We start from the raw sequence: 22,102 nt of genomic DNA, 5'->3' as shown, positions 1-22,102 counted from the left end.
TAGCACAGTGTTGTTACATGGTAAGCACCCAGTAAATGAATGGATGGATTTTACTGCAGTATATTCGTTAGAATATGAAGAACTTTAAGTTATTTCTTTTCAAATTGATTCCTTTTTGGTCCTAACAAGTATTAAATCATGATCTTTTCCTAGTACTGTATTACTTCTGGATTTATATATTTTTATTTGTTAGAATCATTTGAATCACTTTTTGAAATCTCTTTCTGTTCACTTTCATTCTGTTTATCAAATGCTTATTAAATAATGATTTTGTGCCAGAAACTTTGCTAGGCACTAGGGGTCCAAAGGTAATTAAGACACATGTATATTTTAAAGAAGTTCATATTCTACTTATCACTTCACCTGGAATGCCTCAGTTCCACGCTGTATTGATAGTTGTTAAATTATTGAATGTATTATTATTTTTTTTAATCCTCACCTGAGGACATGCTTGCGCGGGGGGGGGCGGGGGGGGCAAGAGAAACATCTATGGGTTGCCTTCCATATGCGCCCCAACTGGGGATCTCATGCTCAACCCTGGTGTGTTCCCTGGCTGGGAATCAAACTGGCAACCTTTTGGGCACAGGACGATGCTCAGCCAACTGAGTCACTGTGGCTAGCCTGTCAAATGTATTTTAATTTTTGTCAAGGTAATTCATGCACACAGTAAAAGGTAAATAGTATTAAAGGGCTTATGGTAAAAGACAGTTGTTCCCTAATATGCCATTCCCTGCCTCCAAGTATAACTCCTCAGAATCAAGCATTTTAAAAATATTCTTTAATTGTCTTTTCTGTTATTTATTCATATTTCAAAACAGCATTCTTATAGTACTTCCTCTTTGTTGGTTTTAAATAATATTTACTAACTTTATATATGGTAGATGAGGGTTTTAGCTATATTATCCCCTTTATTGGCTCTACTTTCTATCCCCCAGTTATATCAAAATATTCAAAATTATTGTGTATATTATATAAATATACATAAATAATACCCACTTATGAGCCAGCCAAATAGTATACTACAATTGTTTCTTTTCCTATGCAACTTTTGCTTTCCTGGAGTTAATGATTACCTCATTTTTTTAATGGCTTAATTTTGTTTGAACTTTGCTCTATTCCCCCCCACCCCCAACTTTAGTAGCCTTTAAATACAAATTTATGTGTGGTCAAAATTGCCAAATAATTTCTCAGGCCCCTTGCTCCCTTTTTTAAACCAGCAATTTTATTCTTAGAGTTTCCTGTCTTAACTTGCTCTAATGTGGGCTACTTGCTCTTTAGGCCTGTGAACCAGTTCTTAATCTAAAACGTTTTTTTGGGGGCCCTCCATTGTTAGAACTCTTGTTTCCTGAATCCCATGTCTTTTTAGTTTGTCCTTTTAGTGGTATTGTTTTCTCTTGCATAAGACTATATGATGTATGGGAATATATGTTTTGGAAATTTATATTCTAAAAATGATTGAATAAATAAGTAACATTTATGATCGAAAGGAATGTTAGATCAATAAATAAAAATAACGACACAAACTTTATGAGGAAATTTCAGGAAAGTCACTAGTTTGTTAAAAGATAAAGCTAGCTGTAGAGTTTATACCAGAATAAAATATAGTTTTTGAGTTAAACATCAGTTCTGTACTTGCCTCCAGAGTTAAATAGGCATCCTACTGTATTTTACCTGTATATTCACTGCTTTTGCCTATAATTGTGTTTCTGGTTCTAGTAGCACACAACATATGCTACCAATTCACATATGTTTTATTCAGCATGCATGTTTCATTTACTGAACTGTGAGCTCGGTGTTATTTGTTTTGTCACTACTTTAGCTCTAATGTCCCTAGATTTTGATGTGTGTGTATGTCCCCTGTAGGTCATGTAGTAGGGGAGGCTGTGCTATTTACCTGGAAATGCTAGAATCCCGAGAAAGGTATTATGATTGAGCAGCTTAGGGCATGTGGTGCAGAGGTTGGTACTGGAGTGTTTATGTGTTTGGATTTTGGCTTAGTGATTCATATTTTCATTCAACAGATGTTTTTCAAGTGCCTACTTCATGCTGGCACTGGGGAAACAATGATTAAAACAGATCCTACCTGCATGAAGCTTAAATCGTGGCAGAAGACAAGCAGTAATAAACAAATGCATTCTTAAAACATTAGATGGTAGTAAGTGTTATGATAAAGTGTGGTAAGTGGGCTGTGAAGTGCTTGGGAGGGTAGAGTGGGGAAGAAAGGCTTCACTGATACAGTGCCTTTTGAACAAAGGCCAGAAAAGGTGATCTGAGGAAAGAGTGTTCTAGGCTTCTAGGCTACTTGTTGGTTTCCCCTGGCATATGATCATTGCCTCTAGCTAGCCCTTTCTCCTAAAGATAGTGTCACCAGGTGGTAATATCAGACTTAAGCATCTGAATCACCTAGAGGACCTGTAAAAACACAGCTTTCATGTGTGGGCCCCACCCTCAGTTTCTGATTCAACGGGCCTGGAATGGGGCCTGAAAATTTGCATTCCTAGCAAGTACCCAGGTGATGCTATGCTACTACTTGGGACAACATTTGGAGAACCACTAACTTACACCATTTGTGACATATTAGGTGGCCAGAAATAAAGAGCAAGAAACAGAGCTGTTGCAGAACACCAACTCTTCACTCTACAGAGGCATGAAATCTTATATAGGCCTGCAAGCTGACAGACTAGTACACACTAGCTTTTTAAAATTCTTTCCCAAAATCTTTGTTTATGATTGTGTTTTAAACTGTATCCTGATAGGATAAGTCAGCCATTTTCATCCAGTTCAGTAATGTGTTTGGGGAATACCTACTACCTACCATGGTCCAGATTGCTGTAAGGAAGAATATAGGAAAGAAAAATAAAACCAAATTCCTTCTCACTGTGCACTTCCAGTCTGGTTAGGGTATAAGACCAGAACAATACATATACAAAAAAGCTAAGATGAGACTTTGGGGGCCTCCTAATAAATGAGGCTTGAAGTTGTGAGTCTCAAATATTCACATTTATTCATTTGACAGTATTAACAGGTTGCAATTTTAATTGGCATTTCTCATGCTTGTGAGATTGAACATCTTTTTAATATGTTTGAGCCTTTTGTATTTCCTTTCTATCAACACTTTCTTTGTATGTTTTTCTATTGAGTCCTGATCTCTTCTTTATTGACTGTAGGTGCTCTTAATATATTAAGAGAAGTAAAGGGATCAATGGGGGTAAAGGGGGAACATCTGTAATATTTTCAACAATAAAGATAAACTTTTTTAAAAAAAGTAAATTTTGTGATTTGTGATATGACTGCTTTCCTATTTTTTTGGACATTTGTTGAAAAAGAATTGTCTTATTTTTCATGATAATTGTTTAGCAACTTTTTTATTGCCATATATAAATATTTTCTTTTTTTGAGGTTAAAAGACTAAATTTATTAGTCTTTTATGGCTTCGGGTTTTGTCTTATTCTCAGAAAGGCATCCCCAACTCTGAGATTATTAAAACAAAAACTATCTTTTCTTCTTACTTTGGGATTCCTTAACACTTTTTGATCCATTTAGCATTTGATTTGATGTGAGAAATAATTTTCAGATGGCTGCCCATCAGCATTTATTGAATAATCCACATTTTTCCCCAGTCATGTGCATGCAGTGTCTTAGCTTTAACTAAATTTCTCTATATATTTGGGTTTGTTTTTTGACTGTACCATGTATGTCTCTACCTATTTATGTATCACTACCACTTTTTAAGTGACTTACAGAATTATAAGTTTTAAAATATTTTAGGGCTTTTAAATAATTTTTTTATTGTTGCTCTTTTTATTTTTCCATACGTACTTTAGAATCGTTGTGTATGATGCTTTTAAAAAACACTCTGTTGGTATTTTTATTTGGCTTGCATATTTTTAAAGTTTAATTTAGGGAGAAATAAAATCATTGTAATTCTTTTTAAGAACATTGCTTTGCTTCTCATTTGTTCAAGGCATTTTTGGGGGGGCTCCTTAGTACCATTTAAAATAATCTTTGCATAGCTCTTAATTTATTCTAATCATTTTATCATTTTTGTTGTTATAAATGGGATTGTTTTCTTTCATTATATCATCTAACTACTAGTCATTTTTATAGAAGCCCATGCGTTTCAAATTATTATTTTTATATGCAGCTACTTTACTAAAATTCCTCTATTTTTATAATAGTTTATAGTTCATTTTCTTGGATTTTTCAGGTATTTTCACTCATATCATTTGCAAATAATAGTAATTGTATTTCCTCTTTTCTATTTTTAAACTTACATGTTTCTTAACTAATGACACTGGCTGCCACCTGCAGAACACGGCTATTTGTGGTGGAGAATGAACACCCTTACTTTGTTCCTGATTGTCAGTACTTCTGGGTTTCTTCACTACTCATGATGCTGGTTTTAAATTGTGTTGTGTGGCTCTTATCATAGTAAGGTAGTTGGCATAGTGTTTGTTTCAAAATAAAAAATTTTTAATCTTATATTGACAGAAAAATTGCAAGGGCAATACAAAGAATATTTTTGACTTTTAGGGCCTGATAGTTTTGAATATTACAAAAAAGTTAATGTAAAATAGCCCTCAATTTCAGTTTGCCTGATGTTTCTTTATTTCTACCACCATCATTGATTCTGAAATTTCCATCGTTGATTTCCGTTCATGCATCTTTGGTAGGAAATACCACAGAGGTGTTCTGTGATCATCAGCGAATATCCCAGCACTCCTATTGCACCTTTTTGTTTGCCTTTTCCAGGCACTTCGTCTTCTTTGTAATCTTTCTCTTTAACAATTCTGGTTCTTCTATTTTTATTAACTATTTAACCCAGTATGTGACTTGATAGCAGATAAGGAGATGATGGGTTGGGAAATGAGTCAGGGTAAAGACTTTTGAGTATTAGAGGCTGAGATTTCAGAATCAATGATGGTGGTAGAAATAAAAAACTAGCCAAAAGGTATAGATGGAAACACTGCTGATCAATTTTAGTATTACTTTGATTATATGACTCTACTGATTATTGTTTTTATTAAAGCCATTTTGAAGAGTGTTTATGAAAGCATTGTATGAAAGTTGGGCTAACATGTTTTTCTGACAAGCCCTTTATTTTTGTCAGCCTTAAATGCATGTATTTTCATGTGCTATAATTACGCTTATCTAAAATAATGATCTCATTACATAACATGATTTCAAAAGGCTTTTATGATTATTAAATATAGATATAGATATTTTATGCCATTTCCTTTGTATACAATTGAATTATTTTTAGACTATTTTCAATCATTTCAGTAAGATAAAAATAATTCTTTTAATTCCAATTAAAATTTTAAGAGCTCATTAAAATGAGAACAAAAGCATAACATTACCTAAATCTTGATAATTGTAAGAAACTCAGTGAGTTGGACTTTATGTTCATTTTGGTACTGAATAAATAAAAGTTAGTGTCATTCAAACTAAGTAAGAAGTAAGCTTAATGGCTTGCTCTCTAAACCTTAGTTGGACAATCCCCACAATTCCTTAGGGATGTGGTAAGGTGACCATTAAGTGTAATTTTTTTGCTTAATAAAATTGAAAGTGCTGTAGAAATATAAATAGCATTCTTGCCTACGTTAATATAATAAACATGAGAGGGGAAAGCATGTGGGAATAGTGAAATTGATAGTTAGCTTGATGGACCTTAAATAGACCTGCCCTAATCTTAGTAGTGTTATGAGTTACTTAACTTGTAAGTTAGTGTTTGCAACATAGTTTCAATTCGTTAAGTGGAAGATATTATTTCAGTCTTAAATGTTTTTTAAATTATTCTGCCGATCAGCTCTTTCCTAGCCCTCTGTTTTACTGAAGACAAGAGTTTTACAGTTTCTTTGATGTTAAAATGTAAGGGTTCTTTTCATTAGTAGTTCTTTGGAGAGGCCAGGAATCTACAGAGGGCAGTTCTCTCTGATTTTCCGTTTTCCAGCTTTCAGTTCCCCCCCCCCCCCCCCCCCCCGGCATATTAAATGTAAAGAATGGGGGTGGGAGCGTGGAATGTTTGTAGGGGAGGTCTAGGATAAAGTCTCTCCACGACAAGGAGTCCCTCCTAAATGTAAGTAGGTGGTGACGCTCTCAGAACTCTTACTTTGCGAGGGTGTTATACGAACTCATGATTTTCCTTCTTTCCCCATTTTCACTCTTTATAAAAGAGGAAAACCCCAATGCCTTGGGAGACAAACACTTGAACACACTATACTGTATACTTTGCATCTGTCTGTGTTTATTGGTGGTTGTAGATTATAGACTCTGGAGGATATGGACTGTGTCTTGTAACCTCCTTAGTCTGAAGTAAAATGTATATAGATGTCCTTTTTAAAAAAATAATTGAGCTTTTTCCCACTTGCAGTAAGTGCCTTCCTATATATATGCTTAGATACTCTGTGTGGATGTGTAAAGGAAATGTTCTTCATCTAGTGTCCTATCCTCCAAAGGCTCTTTCCTCGGCCGAGTTTTTAAAATGTATTTGCTCTACACTGAGTTTTATCTTTCTCTTCCCTATGCAGGCGCAGATCGCCTTCCTTCAGGGGGAAAGGAAGGGTCAGGAAAACCTGAAAAAGGACCTTGTGCGGAGAATCAAGATGCTGGAGTTTGCGCTGAAGCAGGAGAGGTAACCGCGGAGCGGGCGCCGAACCGGGCGTGCTGTCCTCCTGTCCTGAGGCACATCTGCACGCTCATGCTTTGCGCTTCCAAATTCAGGAAATGTCATCTGTAACAAACCTTTCTCAGTGCTGTAATACGTTAGCTTAGTTTTATTTTTAACACTTAATAATGAACAATAAGCTGACTTATGTTTCTTTCTTAAGAAACATGTACTTACTGAGCTATTATTTTCCATTTCTTTATGTAATTGAAATAGTTTTTGAGTTGTAAAGAAAATTCTATAATGCTTGCAACCCTTTTCTTACCATCTAATATTCAATTTGATGTATTTTCTTTGGAAAACATTGCTCTAGCAGAGTGTGTTGAGAATCTTTTTTTAGAGTTTCTTGGTATTTTTTTCTTTTGCTATCAGCTATTCCTATTTCTCCAGATGCAAACCTTACCTTTCTAGTTTGCTGGTGTCTTGAGATACTCAAGTAACAAAACTTGGGTCATAAGTTGTAGGTCATAGATGAGAGTTTTGGAAGTTTTCACGTAAATTAGGTTTATCTGCTTTAACGGATGATAGTCTCTGGATTTCTGTGTGTCAGCCGTGTGAAACAGCTCTTTGTCTCAGTACTCGATAGGTGGTACTAAAACTCTCTGTTTTGCTTTATTTACTTATTTGTCCTTATCTGAGGATATTTTTTCCATTGCTTTTTAGAGAGAGTTGGAGGGAGGGAGGGAGAGGGAGAGACATCGTTGTGAGAGGGACACACCCATTGGTTGCCTCCTGCACAGGCCCAACCAGGGCCGAGGATCCAACCTGCAACCCGGGTATGTGCCCTTGACTGGGAATCGAACCTGCCACCCTTCGGTGCATGGGCTGATGCTCTAACCACTGAGCCACACCGGTCAGGGCTGTTTTGCTTTGTTTTTCGTGATCACATTCTTTTCTCATTATTTTGAAGTTGATGAATGGGCTGTTGCAAAACTACCGTAAAATAACATTTAGATGATATTTATGAATATTAATAAATAGATAAAACTTTATTTGAACTTGTGTTCACTTTCATGTGGCATCTTTAAATGGCACAAGAGATTGAAAACAGGTTGACTTCTTAGTGAAAAATAGGCAATTCTTTTCCTTGAGAAGTTAATTGAAAACTGTATCAGGGAAATGGAAAAAAAAACCCATACTTTTAAAAGTAGTAATATGAGAATATTTGAGATTTTAAGCTATCTAAATTACAGGCATAAGCGAAGAGAGAGGGTAATATTAAAATGGCCACTATGTTTTAACTACTACGTTGCAGGCCCTGAGGCTTAAAAACAAAGTGACTGGGTAGAGCTGCAGTTAGATAGAGCTCTGCTTCAGATCTCAGGTCTGTCTGATTCTGAGGCCTATATTCTTTACCAGTACATTATAGTATCTTGTAAGACAGAAGAATTGAAATACACTACAGTAACCAAGAATATTTTGTGTGTTTATGTTTGTGTGTGTGTGTGTCCCTTCTCATTAAACATATTAATCTGTCCATCCAATTTAGGCACTTGTGCTGGACCTGAGTATAAGCACAGGTCATAATCCTTGTCCTTACGGGCTTAGAGTAACTGGAAACTGCAGAGTGGAGTGCAGCCTCCTAGGTGCTGTGGGAGAAGTCTGTATAGGATACAGTGTGATCACAAAGAAGGGACTGCTTGCTTCTGTCTGGAAGGTGGAAGTAGGAAGGAGGGTGTAATTAGAGGAGGTGGACTTGAATATCATCATAAAAAATAATGTGTTTGCCAGATAGGCAAGGTTCAGGAAGTAGAGAAGATATGTTTGAAATGGAGTCAAGCAGCTCGGTGTGTTCAGAAATTTGTAATTACTATGTATTGGAGGGAAGGACATTAGTTGTGATTTGATAAGGGATCATTGAGAGCCTAACTAAGGAATTGAAACTTTTACACATAATAAGGAATATTGAAAGTTTTCAAAAACTTTCTAAAATAACCTCAGGCTAATAGAAGTTGCAAGAACTGTATACCATTTACCCAGATTCATCAGTTTGACCACATCACGCACACTACAACATATTGTTTTTTCCTGAATCATTTGCTACTTAGTTGCAGACATTATGTCCCTCTCCCCTAAATTCCTCTGTGTATATTTTCTAAAAGCAAGAACATTCCATTGTATAATTAAGCTTATTATCAAATTAAGGAAATTTAATGTTGATACTGTTCCATTATCTAACAAAGCCCATACTCATATGTTCCAGTGATGATCTTTCTAGCATTTTTTCACCAAATGTCCCAATAATGATCTTTATAGGTGGTTTTGTTGTTGTTTTTCCTGGTCTAGGAGTACATACTGCATTTAGTTGTCATGCAATTGAAAGGTTTTGAGCATAGAATAGTGTGAAATAGATTTTAGAAAGATCATTCTGACCTCACTGTGAGGGATGGACTGGGAAAGTCTGTTAATACAGGCAGGAAGATTTTAATAGTCTAGGATGAGAAATGGTAGCAGAGTAGCTCTGCAGGACTAGAGGAGGCATCAGCTATGAAACATTTTAAATAGAAAGAATCCATACAGTTTGGAAGATGATTGGTTAGGGGGAGGAAGAAAGATAATTCAAGAGTGGTTCCTAGGCGCTGGCTTGAGTGTGAGTTTTGGAAGTTACTGAATGAATTAAGGGTAAGAATTAAGGGTTTAAAAGCAAATAATGGGAGGGATTCATGACTAGAGATGTATACATCAGTGTTGTGGGTAAAGTTATAGAAGTAGTTGAGACAAGAAGAACAAATATTTTGGGAAGAGAAGAGAACCCCCAGGAGCCACAGGAAATGGAAGTGTTTGAAGAAAATGCAGAGGAAGAAAAGCCAACAAAACAATGGTTGGAGAAGGAAGGCGAGAGCCAAAGAAAGTGGGAGTTTGACAATTGCAGGTGCCAGACAGACTCCAAGTACATTGTATACTGAAAATAGTCATTTGGATTTGCCAGTTAGGAGCTTGTTGGAACTCTTGCAGAACAGCTTCAGTGAGGTAGCAGGAACATGAACCAGATCACAGGGGACTCGGGGTGAGAAGAATAGGTAACATGGAGACAGATCAGTCTCTTAGCTTTCAAGTAGTTTGACTTTGGAGAACAGAGGAGATAAAGAACTGGCTTGGTCTAGGGAAGTGTTGTTTTGTTTTTGCTTTTGTTTTTTAACTAATGGGATTTTCCTGGAAAAGAGTCCTTGATTTTGTATCTTTTGAAGTTCATGGACTGATTTGAGATTATTCTTGATGTAATGGCCCTTTTGAAGTATAATAAATTAAGGAATAAAAAAGTGTTTCTTTGTGAATTAGAGCTCCTAGACATTCTTTGTCCGTTGTACTCATTTTCTAAAACACAGGTGTTATATCCCTGCTTAAAAATATCCGGCTAATTTCAAAATTCTTCTTAGTAAAACCTTTTACATCCAGGCCCCTTTCTAGTCTTATACATACACATACATACATGGCACGCATGCACACACACACAGCTGTTTTCTGACCTACTTCATATGCACACACACATATGGTTTTAAATTTGAGGAACTTTTAAGATTTTTCTTCTGTCAGAAATGCCCTGTCAATCAGTTCATTTGTCTGATTGGGAAACTAATGGTATTTTGAGGTTTAGCTAAAATCTCATGTGTTACTACTACCTTCTTTTTGGTAGGCCTCCTTGACACCACCTTTGACAGAATGAGATAATTCCTTATCTGAATTCCTATAACAGTTGATATAACTCCCAGCTCTTAACCCACAGTGTGATATAGTTAGTTATTTACATTTCTATCTCTTAGGCATCTCCTTGCCTCCACCCTTATAACTGATTGCAAGCTGCAGGTTATTTATAGCAGCCAGTGCAGTGCCTGGCATGTTATAAGAATTCAGTAAGTTGTTGGGTGCGATGACATTATTTTTAAGGGAACTCAGCTCATAAACATAGCAGTTCTTTACTTATTTTGTCTTTGTCTAATTTTTTATGAAGTGTTAGTACATAGTGTTTTATTATTTTTGTTATATATATTGCATAGAATATTTTCTGTTCCTTTTTGTAGCTCTGTTGCAGTTTTTCCTAAGACCACTAGAATGCACTATAATGCAGTATGTTGTGTTTGAAAATGTTTTTCTTTATATGTATATAAAAAATATATATAAATTAACTCCATAAAATTTTGTTAGTTGAACTCTGTCCTCAGGCCAGTCACTTTCAATTACTGTTTTGACTTCTAGGAGATATTGTTACTTTGAGTCAATTTAATGGCTATAAATCTTATCCTCTTATAATCAACATTATTACAAATACACTGAGATAGACTAGAAAGTGCTTAGTATGGTGATGAAATCTTTGATTAAGAGAAGCATTGGGAATAGAGAAAAAGGTGTTCTAAATAATTTGGGACAAAATATTTACTAACATTTTTTAAAAGAAATATATACATATGGTTAATTAGCCAAATAACTGAAAATAGTCTCCCTTATGCATCAGTTCACTGATTTCCCTTCCCAAAGGAAATCTTTGTAATTGATGTTTTATGTATCATGTATCCTTCCAGAAATATTCAGTGCATATGAAATATATATAACATATGTATAAAATACTTATGTACATAGTATTTTGTACTTTGTTGTTTTACTTAAACTTAGAGATCAATCCACATTAGCAAACAAACATTTTTTTTTAAATGGGTACATATTATAAAACATTTTTTATATATGCAAAACATAAATACATATAAAAAATACTGATGTACCCACCACTTACCCTAAGAAATAGAACATCAGCTGTCTATAATTTTTATAGGTTTTCTTAAGATTCCCCTCTGTATAAAATATTGACTTTTCTGTTGTAACTGCAAAATAATTATTGCAAAATAATATGAAGAATTCTAGTACTTCGCCTGGAAGGGGGGGGGCAGGGTGCAGGGTGGAGGGGATCAATGGGGAGATAAAAGGGGGATATCTGTAATACTTTCAACAGAAAGATAAATTAAAGCATTAAAATAAAATAAAAATTCCAGTACTTCATACATTCAAGCAAATAATTTTCATTTTCTTTATACTTTCCTTGAAATATAAAAACTTTATAGTAAATTCTCAATTAGTTTTTTATAAAGATAAAAAGAACTTTCAAAAAATAACTTTCAGATTTGACTATGTTACTCTTTTATTACTTCTTTATTATTTAGATTTTCAAATTATTATTATCCCAGTCTCATTATAGTGAATATTTATTGTAAATGGCCTCAATATTTCAGGAAAGCAAACAAGTCAAAATATACAAGTGCATTAAGGAAGTATGGCCATTTTTAGTTAACCTTAAAGTTTTTTACCTCCTCTGGATTATTTTTCTGGTTTCAGATGATTAAATCTGAGATGGTTAAATCAGATTAACCAGAAATAATAACATTCATATAGCTTTTGAAAGAAGATAGACAAGAATTCCTGTTCATGGTTCTTCCTGAGTTCTTCCTGAAAAGGCAGAGGATACTTTGACTATTAAAAAAAATTATTCACTCCTGCCGCAATATCTTATTCAACATTCATGATTTGGGCTGGTTCCCCCTCCCTCCTTTGGATTGTTCAATATAATGCATACTTGGTAAATCCTAATTGCCTGACAAGGCACAAAGTATTATAGATGATTTTTCTTTTTAAAAAACTCGATTTTGAAAAGGTTAGTCTTATACAAGTTTATTTTAAATCCAAACTTATCTACTGCTTTTGATAATAGAAGTATACTGTGGTAGTTATTAAGAAAATTTGAATACAACGAAAACTAGCATGTTAATATGGTTCATTAGTAAGTATAGAAGGAAGATGTATGGTTCCCAGTGTTAGCTATTTATTTGTTATAATAGCACCTGATGGTATAACAACAAAATAATAATGGCAGACACTTCTGTATTATGACTTTGACACTTTGGAAGGCTATGAGCCTTTGAAAGTTAGCAAGGACTGCTGCATACTGATGACTACTCCTATTGCATATCTAAAAGTTTATTTAAATATGTTTTAAGATCGTTTGTATTTTCTCATTTTTTTGTTAGAGCCAAATACCACAAGTTGAAATATGGGACAGAATTGAATCAGGGAGATATGAAGCCTCCAAGCTATGATTCTGGTAAGCTAATTTTAAAGGAAGTTCAAGTGATTAAAAAGAAGTTAATATCTAGTATTTTGTAGCAACAATATTTATAACTGTGAGTTAATTTCTAGTTATTTGCATACTAGTTTTTTTTTACCTACTTACCTTTTGGCACTAATTATGTAGTGTCATTTGGATCTTTTTCCACCACCTTTCTTCTTTTATCCCTTCCCCTTCCTTTTAGTTCCTCATTTTCTGTTTATTTTGTACACTTGAGGAAGGATCAGAATTCATGGAGTAACATGTGCCAATGTAACTGATTCTTGCTGGGTCTCCCTCGTATTAATGGGAACTTTGAGATGCGCAGTACAAAGTACAGCATGTCCTTGAAGTCTGAGAGAGAGAGTAGGAACTGTGGAGGTAAAAGATTTCTTCTTTAAGTACAGGGGCATTCCTTGTCCTACAAACCTAGTCCTTCAGTTTCAGGCGCAGAATTGTTTTGGACTTTGTCACCCACAGCGGATTCCCTAACCAGGTCATCTTTTAACAGCTGAAACGTTTAGTTTCTTTTTGTGTTACTTCTTTTTCCTTCTCCTGCTTTCCTGTCACCCCCCCCAAACAGTACAAAAATAGTACTTGAAACCATCAGATCTTAAGGGGTATAGGTAGAATTTACTTACGAGTAGGTGTAGGGGAAAGTAAGAAAAGTTGTTCAAAAGTTACTGCCATGATGTGGAAGGCCTGGGGGTGGGGTGGGTGCAGGTTGGAGGGGATCAGTGGGAGGAAAAGGGGGGACACCTGTAATGCTTTCAACAATAAAGATAAATTAAAAAAAAAGTTATTGCCATGTTTTAGGTGATTGTGTTTTGGACATAATTTCAGATTAAATATCTGGATCAATTATCTGAAGATACCAACTATTGTTTATATCATTTACTGAAATACTTGCCTTGTGCTAGAGGCTTTATGTATATTAACTATAATTTTAAAATAGTTATTTAATAAAGATAACATTATCCTCATTTTAACTATATGAAATTTAAACCCAGAATAATGGAGAAATTTGCTCAAGGTCACATAACTTAAGTAATGGGAATATGAATCTGAGCGCAGGTTTGTCTGACTCCAAAATTCATATTTTTCCCATTTTACCACACTGCTTCTGCATACAACAGTTTATGAAAGAACTTCACAAAGTAAGTTCTAAATGTGCAGCTGATTTTATAGTTCAGTTCAGTGTAGTAAAGTTACTAACTTGCTTCTACAGTTCAATATTGAATCTTGAGAAATACAGTAATACCTGATCATTGACATATTTTTTCCTTTGTTTTTAAATTGTTCTATCTTTTACTTTGGTATCTCTTAACTTGAGATGCACTTAAATTTTTATAAGTGCATTTTCTTTTATATCTAGGCTATTTGTTAAAGACTGTCCTAAAATTATATTGCCTAATTCAAAGGAGTGGTTTTAACCAGTACTTTTACATTAAAAAGTTTATTTCCTACTTTTTAGATATCAATTTAGAGGTATAAAGGCCTAGTTGCAATATATACAAAATGTTTATAAGTAAACAGTGTGGTTCAGTAGGAAAAGTTTGTGCTTTCAAATCAGATACATGTAAGTTTGACTCTGCCCTAACTCTTTAAATGCCTATGATATTACCTAATATCTCTGAGTTTGCTCCATTCCTTATCTGTAAACTGGGAAAAATTCTGGGAATAATTTCTAATTCCCAGGTTTATTTTCTTAGTATACAGTACTAAGTACCTAGTTATTATTCCATGTATTGATCTTTCAAACTACGTATCCCTCTTACAGATATTAAATATGTAATACTTGTCAGACCCAGCCCCAAATTTTGTGAATAAGATGATAGTGCCCTATTGGATTTTTACAGGGAAGGTCAGAAAAAAGTGATTACAATAAAGCGACATGCATAATGGGGAAGGTAATAGGTTTGTGTTACAGAGCATAATAGCAGGGGAACCAAATCTAGTGGTCCAGGAATGCTTATTGCAGTAAGTGATATTTAAAGTTGACATCTGAAGGACGAGTAACATCAGTTTGTTGTTCCACTTATTTATGCATTTATTGGTTGAATCTTGTATGTTCCATGACTGGGGATCAAACCCTCAACCTTGGCATATCGGGATGACACTCTAACCAGCTGAGCTACCCAGCCAGGGCAAATTCAGCCTTTTAATTGAAGTATTTAGACCGTTTATATTTAGTGTGATATGGTTAGGTTTAAAGCTACCACCTTGCTATTTGTTCAGTTTATTCTTTGCTTCCTTTTCCTCTTTGTCAGATTTCTTTTGGATTAATCTAGTAATTTTTATGATTCCATTTTATTATTTTTGCTGACCTATTAGCTATAACTCTTTGTTTAGGGTTTATAACTTATGACAGTCTATCTTTAAGTGATAATGTACGACTTCATGTGTTGTATGAGATGCTTATTACTGTGTACTTGCATCTGTCCTGTCTTTGTGTGACTGTTTCATATATTTCACTCCTATTTATGTTATAAACCACTCACTACATTGTTTTTGTTTCAACAGTCAATTCTCTTTTAAAGACATTTGAGTACTATAAAAAGTAAATATTTCCAGTACTCGTATTCCTTTGTATGGATTCATATTTTCTGGTATAATTTTCTTCCTGTCTTACTAAGGACTTTCTTTAACATATCTTGTAATATGGGCCGCTATTACGATTAGCTTTTGTATCTTGAAAAAGTCTTTATTTTTCCTGTGAATTGATTCTAATGAACTGTCTTCTGTCATCCTTATCATAGTTCTGGTGTATAGAATGTGACCTTTTTCTCTGGCTACACTTGAGATTTTTTTCTTCATCTTTAATCAATTTTATTATGATGTGGTTTGGTGCCCCCCTGCCCCCCAGTGTTTCTTGGGCTGGGGTTTGTCAAGTTTTTTGGATCTATGGTTTTATGGTTTTCATGAAATATGGCACATTTCAGCCATTATTTCTTCAGATATTTGAGTTCCCCCTCCTTATGCTGTGATCTGGAAACTATTAAGGCAGTAAACTGGAACAGTTATGGGGCTTGCCTGTTTGTTTCCGTTCTCTCGGGGATCATCTCAGGGCTGGCTCTCCTCTGTTGTGTGATGTCCAGTGCCTTAACCGTTGTTTCATCTATTTTGTTTTATAGTTGTTTCAAGCAGGAGGGTAAATGGGTCCATTCCAACTTGACTGGAAGTGCCAGTCAAATACTTTTAATATTGCCAAGAAATACAACTCTTACCCACTTTAAAATCTTTGCTTTTGTATAATGTCACTTTTTGAAGTTGCTTATAAGGTAAGAATGACTCCGATAGTTGGTGACTACTTACTACCATTGAGAGAACTGTGAGGTTAGCCTAGATAAGGAAATGTGGGGAAAATCAAGTTCACATGTGCAAGAGTTGTGTTTTTTTTAAACCTCAGACTTTTGTTGTTGTAAATGTCAAATGTTACCCAGAGAGTCAGATTTTATCTCAGTATAAGAATATACTTTTTTTTTTTTAAAGAGTTTGAGGATTTGGTTTAATTCATTTATTGTTATAATTTTCATGCAGTAAAATTCACCTATTTAGTACCTTGACAAACACATATAGTCTTGTTACTACTACCCTTTGTAATCATTCCCTCCCTTTACACTCTAATCTCGCAACCACTAATCTGTTTCTGTTTCTATAATTTTTCCTTTTCCAGAAAGTCATATGGATTCCAGAGTCATACAAAATGTAACCTTTGATTCTAGCTTCTCTCACTTGGCATAAGGCATTTGAAATTATGCATCAGTATTTCGTTCCTTGTTCCTATTGAGTAGTATTCCATTGAATGGATGTACCACACTTTGTTAACATCTCTAGCTGCCAGAGTAGGCAAAGGCAGTTGAGGATATCTGAGGATGGTATAGAAAGGATTTAGGCCTGTTCTGATGGGAAATTAGATGACCTCAAAAGTTCTTTTACATCTGAAATTTTAGTTTTTTGAAGTGTCAGTATGAATGTTCCTACTTGGCAAGTATAGTTTACTCACTTGACTTAAGAAGGGGACATATTGGAACATACTATGTTATATACACAGTTCCTGAATTTGTGGGTCAGTGGAAACAGAATGTATCATTTTTCCTTAGTATTGAGACCTTTGTTTTTGCCTTTTAAAAAAAAAAGAAAGTATACTCTCTGAAGTTATCCCGAAGTAATTTTCCTTTTTGAGTTAACTTAATCCCCCTGACCTCCCTTCCCACCCTCCATCTACTCTACTGATATTTCTTTGGTGTATCACAGAGCTTTGCCTTGTTATTTTAGGAGAAAAATGAACGTGCAAGATCTAATTTTTTAAATTTACTTATTTCTCTAATTTCGTATCATTGTAGTGATAGCATATGGAGGAAAATACGTGAGCTCTGGAGTCAGACATGACTTCAATGCTTAAACTCTACTTCTAACTTAGAAACCTTAAAATTAACTGTAAAACTCATATTTCTCGTCTTTAAAATGAGGCTAGTAATAACACCTATTTTTTGAGTTTGTAAAGATTAAAAGAGATGCCCTCACCAGTTTCTCAGTGGTTAGAGCATTGGCCCTCAGATCAAAGGGTCTCAGGTTCGATTCCCGGTGAAGGGCATGTACCTTGGTTGCAGGGTCCTCGCCCGATCCAGGTGCGTGCAGGAGACAGCTGATTGGTGTGTCTCTCTCACATTGATGTTTCTCTCTGTTTCTCTCTCTTTCTCCCCTTCCTCCACTCCTTCCTCTCTTCTACTCTCTCTAGAAATCAATGGACAAAATGTCCTCGGGTGAGGATTTAAAAAAAAAGATTAAAAGAGATAATGTATACATTTTAACACAGCATCTGAAGCACAGTAAATGTGTAATATCAATATCATGAAATAGATTTCGCTAGTCTTATATCTTCACTTGAATAAAACCGTATAAAGATCACAGTTTCTTATAGTTTATTCAAGGACTGATGGAAAGTGTGAACTTTTTTTGTACTTAAAAGTAGAGCCATAGCATAATTTAGAAATCCTTTAGTCCAGACTTATCATGGAGAAGGCTCTTTTTATTTTACTACCTTCTTGAAAGGATTCAGCTTCTATCAAATGATGGATTTAAAGCTTTACAAGGAAGGCTCTATGAGATTTTCATTCGAACAGTTTCTTAAAAAGAATACTTGAGGTTTTCATTTAATAATTAGTAAAGGAAATAGATTTGAACTGAGATTGTTTCCTATCCTTTAATCAAACTGGCTTTTTAAAAAGCCATCATTCCTGGGTATTTTGTTCTAATTCTGATGTGGTGCTTCATAATACTTCTATTGAACTCTTAATTGTGTGACTTGATATGGATAGGCTTATCCTGGAGGAAACTTCTCAGGCTGCCTAAAGATTTGGAAAATGTCCTTATTTTAGTTCTACAACTCTGAAGGGAATCCAGTAGCAGTAATGAATTTAGAGTTTTGTTATGGAAATTTGACTTAAAAACAGAATTTACCTTGTCCTGAAATATACGTTACAGTGCAGCTTTACATATTATTAATCTTACACATTTTTTGGATACTTTTTATGAATGGAGATGCCCTCTAATGTATATGACAAGTCAGTTTTATTATGATTTAATGTTTCCTAGATGAAGGTAATGAAACAGAGGTGCAGCCACAACAAAATAGCCAGTTAATGTGGAAACAAGGTCGACAACTACTCAGACAGTAAGTAACTCATGGTCAAACTAAAGAAAAGCATATATTTTCATGAGATTATTTTTGTTTTGTATTTTCAACTCAGTAGAATAATTTATTTCATTATTATGCTGCTGCTGTGAAAAAGCTTAATTGAATTACTTTTCCGTTTTCATGTTAAACATATTTTCCCCCTGTAGTGGAATTTATATTTTATTAAATATTAATAAGAATTAACAAGAATAAATTATTTTCGTAATTTTATCTTCATCAAAAAGAGTACAGTTTTAAGCTTCTAGATTTTATTACACTTAAATTTATAGTTTAAAGAATTTTATACTCTTGAAGTTATTCTTTGCATCTTTTATACATGAATATACAAGTTTTAATATGAGTTTAATTAGTATTTATATGTAAATTGTGTGTTCTTAAGATTTTTGTTTTTAATTGATTGGAGAACTTTCCGATTTTCCCAAATTTGCAAATATTGCACTAACATGTCCTTTCTCCGATAAAATGGGTATTTGAGACTATAAAGAGGGAACAAAGCTGGGTTGAGGTTCAGATGTCAGGACTTAGACCCACACACCAGCTCAGTGCCTGGTCCTTGCATATCACATTTGAAACTGGTGTTCAGGTTTGTGCCTCAGTACTCTATGAAATTTGCTGCTTGTTTTGGATTTTTGAGGTCACTGTCAATAGTCTAAATCTATGATTTCCAATAGGTGCCTGCCAGCTGTTCCTCTTGATGATGGGAAGAGAATAGTAAAATGCCTCACATATCTATTTTTCTTCTACTTGAAGTTAGAGGAAAATGAGTTTTCATTAATATTTAATAAATGGATTTTTCACTAGTGCCCTCACTTTGGTCTTAAATATGATTTAAGCATTTTCCTTATATAAATAAATATGTGTTCATAATCTGCTGGTTTTTTTCATGGGAAGTTATTACAGTGAGCAATCCAAGAGATATTTGCAGAAACTTTAAAAGACTCATAGCTGCCCCTTAAAGGAAAGGTGACATTTTAGCAGTGAATGAGGAAGTAACTGTTTAGTAAAGCCAACTTATCTTTGGAAAGCGCAGTTCTTGTAGCAGTTATTTGCTATGTGATTTTGTTGCCAAAGTGAAGTATGTATCAAATATTATTTGTTAGAAATGGAGAAACATAGTACCTTTGTATTACTTTGCAAGAACAACTGATTAAATTTAGGAAAATTAGAAATTTATTATCTATATTTTAATCAATCCCTTGCTATAAATATTGAATAGGATTGAAAAATGAGTGTCTTGATTTGATAGGATGCACTTACTCCATTTTGGCCACATATCTTTGTGAGAGATCTCTTTGCGCTGTAATAACTATAATACCAGACACTGAAATAAACTTCCCTTAGACTGGTTACCTTGTTTACCTTCATTTTCTCCCTCGTCCCATAGACTGGCGCTTACTTATAAGTTAATGCCTAGCACTTGTCCGTCATGTTTATTAATGATGCTCTTAGTGACACTTGCCTTATTGATGTTCCTGCCTCTACCACTTTTGATCTTATTTTTTCGTCATCTTTGTTAATAGATATTGAGTGCCTAGATGCCAGGCAGTATACTAAGTATGTCTCTTTTAAGGAAAGAAAGCTGAGGTTCAACAGAATTAAAGTAACACAGGAAGAAAGTAGCAGAAATGGTGTTTAGATCCAGTTCTAACTCTAAATATAAAGCCTATTCTCTTTTATTCTGTGCTGCTGCCCCTCTGCCACGTGCCCCTCTCCCTGTGCACACAGGCATCCCACATTCCACAACTGAATTGTGGTCTACATTTTTTATTTTACAGTTGTCCCAGGATAGACGCTTTCCTCCTATAGAAGTTACTCTTTGGATTATATTTTCTTCTTGTATGTCGTGGAGGAAACTATGTATGCTAGAAACATTCTCTTTAGATCTCAAACAATGACACTTTACATCAGAAATGTAAAAAGACTACTGGTTATAATAATTACTATCATGAAATAGTAATTTATCTGAGAGTGAGATTACTCCAACCCTGCCTAGAAGAAAGAATGTGTGTGCTGTGAGGTATATTAAGGAACAGCTTCTTTGATAAATATAATGAATGGTGTATTGTATAGTTCTCTGATTTTTCTCAGTGACCATAGAGACTGGTACTGCAAGAGCCAGCTCCATCTGCAAGAGACCGCTCCATCTGGAAGATTATTAGCAAGTCATACTAGCATAGTACTATTCTGTTAAGTCTTATGCAGGCAGTGAATTTAAAGAAATACTTTAATTTATGTATTAAGTTATAGAATGCTCATCCAGTATGGCTGAATTGTAAGGATCCTCTTCATACACAGGTATCTACAGGAGGTGGGTTACACAGATACTATTCTAGATGTGAAATCTAAACGAGTGCGAGCTTTGTTGGGCTTTTCAAGTGATGTCACGGACAGGGAAGATGACAAAAATCAGGACTCGGTTATAAACGGCACAGAAGGTGAAGTTAAAGATACAGCAATGATTGGGTAAGTATTTTGTCTGGAAAGTGTTTTAGCTATAACTTTAGTTTTTATTAAATATATTTGACTTATGGGTGATATTTATACTTGCACTTTTAGATACTGCTACAGAAATAATCAGAATAAAGTTTAATAAAAATTTAAAATTCATTTGATAGAAGATAACATAGTTATGATATTTTAATATTTTTTATTTAAGATATTTGCTTGAAATTTATGGACTTAATACAGATTTTAATATCTTGAAGCTTAGTTACTATTAAAACTTCATAAAAGATCTTATTTTGGAAATTCAGTTCAAATCTTTAAGAGTGAAATTTTATTTCTGTAACCTAGAAATCACATAAATACACAAATTTTTTAGAAGTAAACCTTACCTTAGCCACTTTTGTTTATCTGGTAATGCTGTAACTCAGCTTTCCTTTGAAAAATATGTATTTTAAGTATATATTTTTAATTGACAGAGTAAGTGTGAAAAATTCAATAGCTGTTTGAAATGTTTTGTTTTTTGGATCATGTATCATACAGCTATATGTAATTCTGCTAAAAGGAACATGAAAAGTTAAAGGAGAGTCATCTTTATTTTCTTTCTTTCTCCTCCCCCGAGGATATATTTATTGATTTTAGAGGAGGGAGGGAGGGAGGGAGAGGGAGAGAGACGTATTCATGCAAGACAGAAACATCTATTGGTTGCCTCCTGTGTGTGCCCCGATGGGGATCGAAACCTGAAACCCGGGTATGTGCCTGGACGGGTATCAAACCCACTACCTTTTGGTGTACGGGTTGATGGTCCAACCAACTGAGCTGCCCCAGGGCAAGAAGGTTCTTCTTTATTGAAAAAAAATTGGCAGGATTTTTGAAGAAATAAAAAAAGGTTCTGTGAAAGTCTAAATATGATGTCACTTTCTTTTAATGTTTGTTTAGGCTGAAAAAATGGTTTTAATTAAATTCTATATGTGTTCTAGTACAGCATTTTCAACCAGTGTGCCGCAATACTTTTTAAAACATGCAATACTTGATTATTTAGTCAGGGGCCCTGAATTCTTTCCCCTTAGATTGTCAGATTAAAAAATGACAACAGCCAGCACAGCAATAGCCAGCTGGTGTGAATGAATCAAAATTATACCAATTTTTTTTGTCTGATCAGCAATAAATATATTTTTTGGCATGCCACAGAATTTTAGTAATT

General features: G+C 34.5%; 1 protein-coding gene across 2 annotated transcripts in view; it reads left to right on the top strand.

Annotated features, from left to right (window-relative positions):
* STRN (striatin) overlaps window positions 1-22,102 on the top strand; it is a 69,527-nt gene that overhangs the window by 19,289 nt on the left and 28,136 nt on the right. For both annotated transcript variants that reach the window (XM_087823474.1, XM_087823473.1), the window contains exons 2-5: window positions 6,531-6,634; window positions 12,679-12,752; window positions 18,354-18,432; window positions 20,752-20,919. In XM_087823474.1, the coding sequence (XP_087679600.1) occupies window positions 6,531-6,634; window positions 12,679-12,752; window positions 18,354-18,432; window positions 20,752-20,919 (425 nt within the window). The remainder of the gene's footprint in view (window positions 1-6,530; window positions 6,635-12,678; window positions 12,753-18,353; window positions 18,433-20,751; window positions 20,920-22,102) is intronic.

Source organism: Miniopterus natalensis, chromosome 13 (genome assembly GCF_054644295.1).
Source record: "Miniopterus natalensis isolate mMinNat1 chromosome 13, mMinNat1.hap1, whole genome shotgun sequence".
Taxonomy (NCBI): domain Eukaryota; kingdom Metazoa; phylum Chordata; class Mammalia; order Chiroptera; family Miniopteridae; genus Miniopterus; species Miniopterus natalensis.
This window is presented reverse-complemented; position numbering and strand designations above follow the sequence as displayed.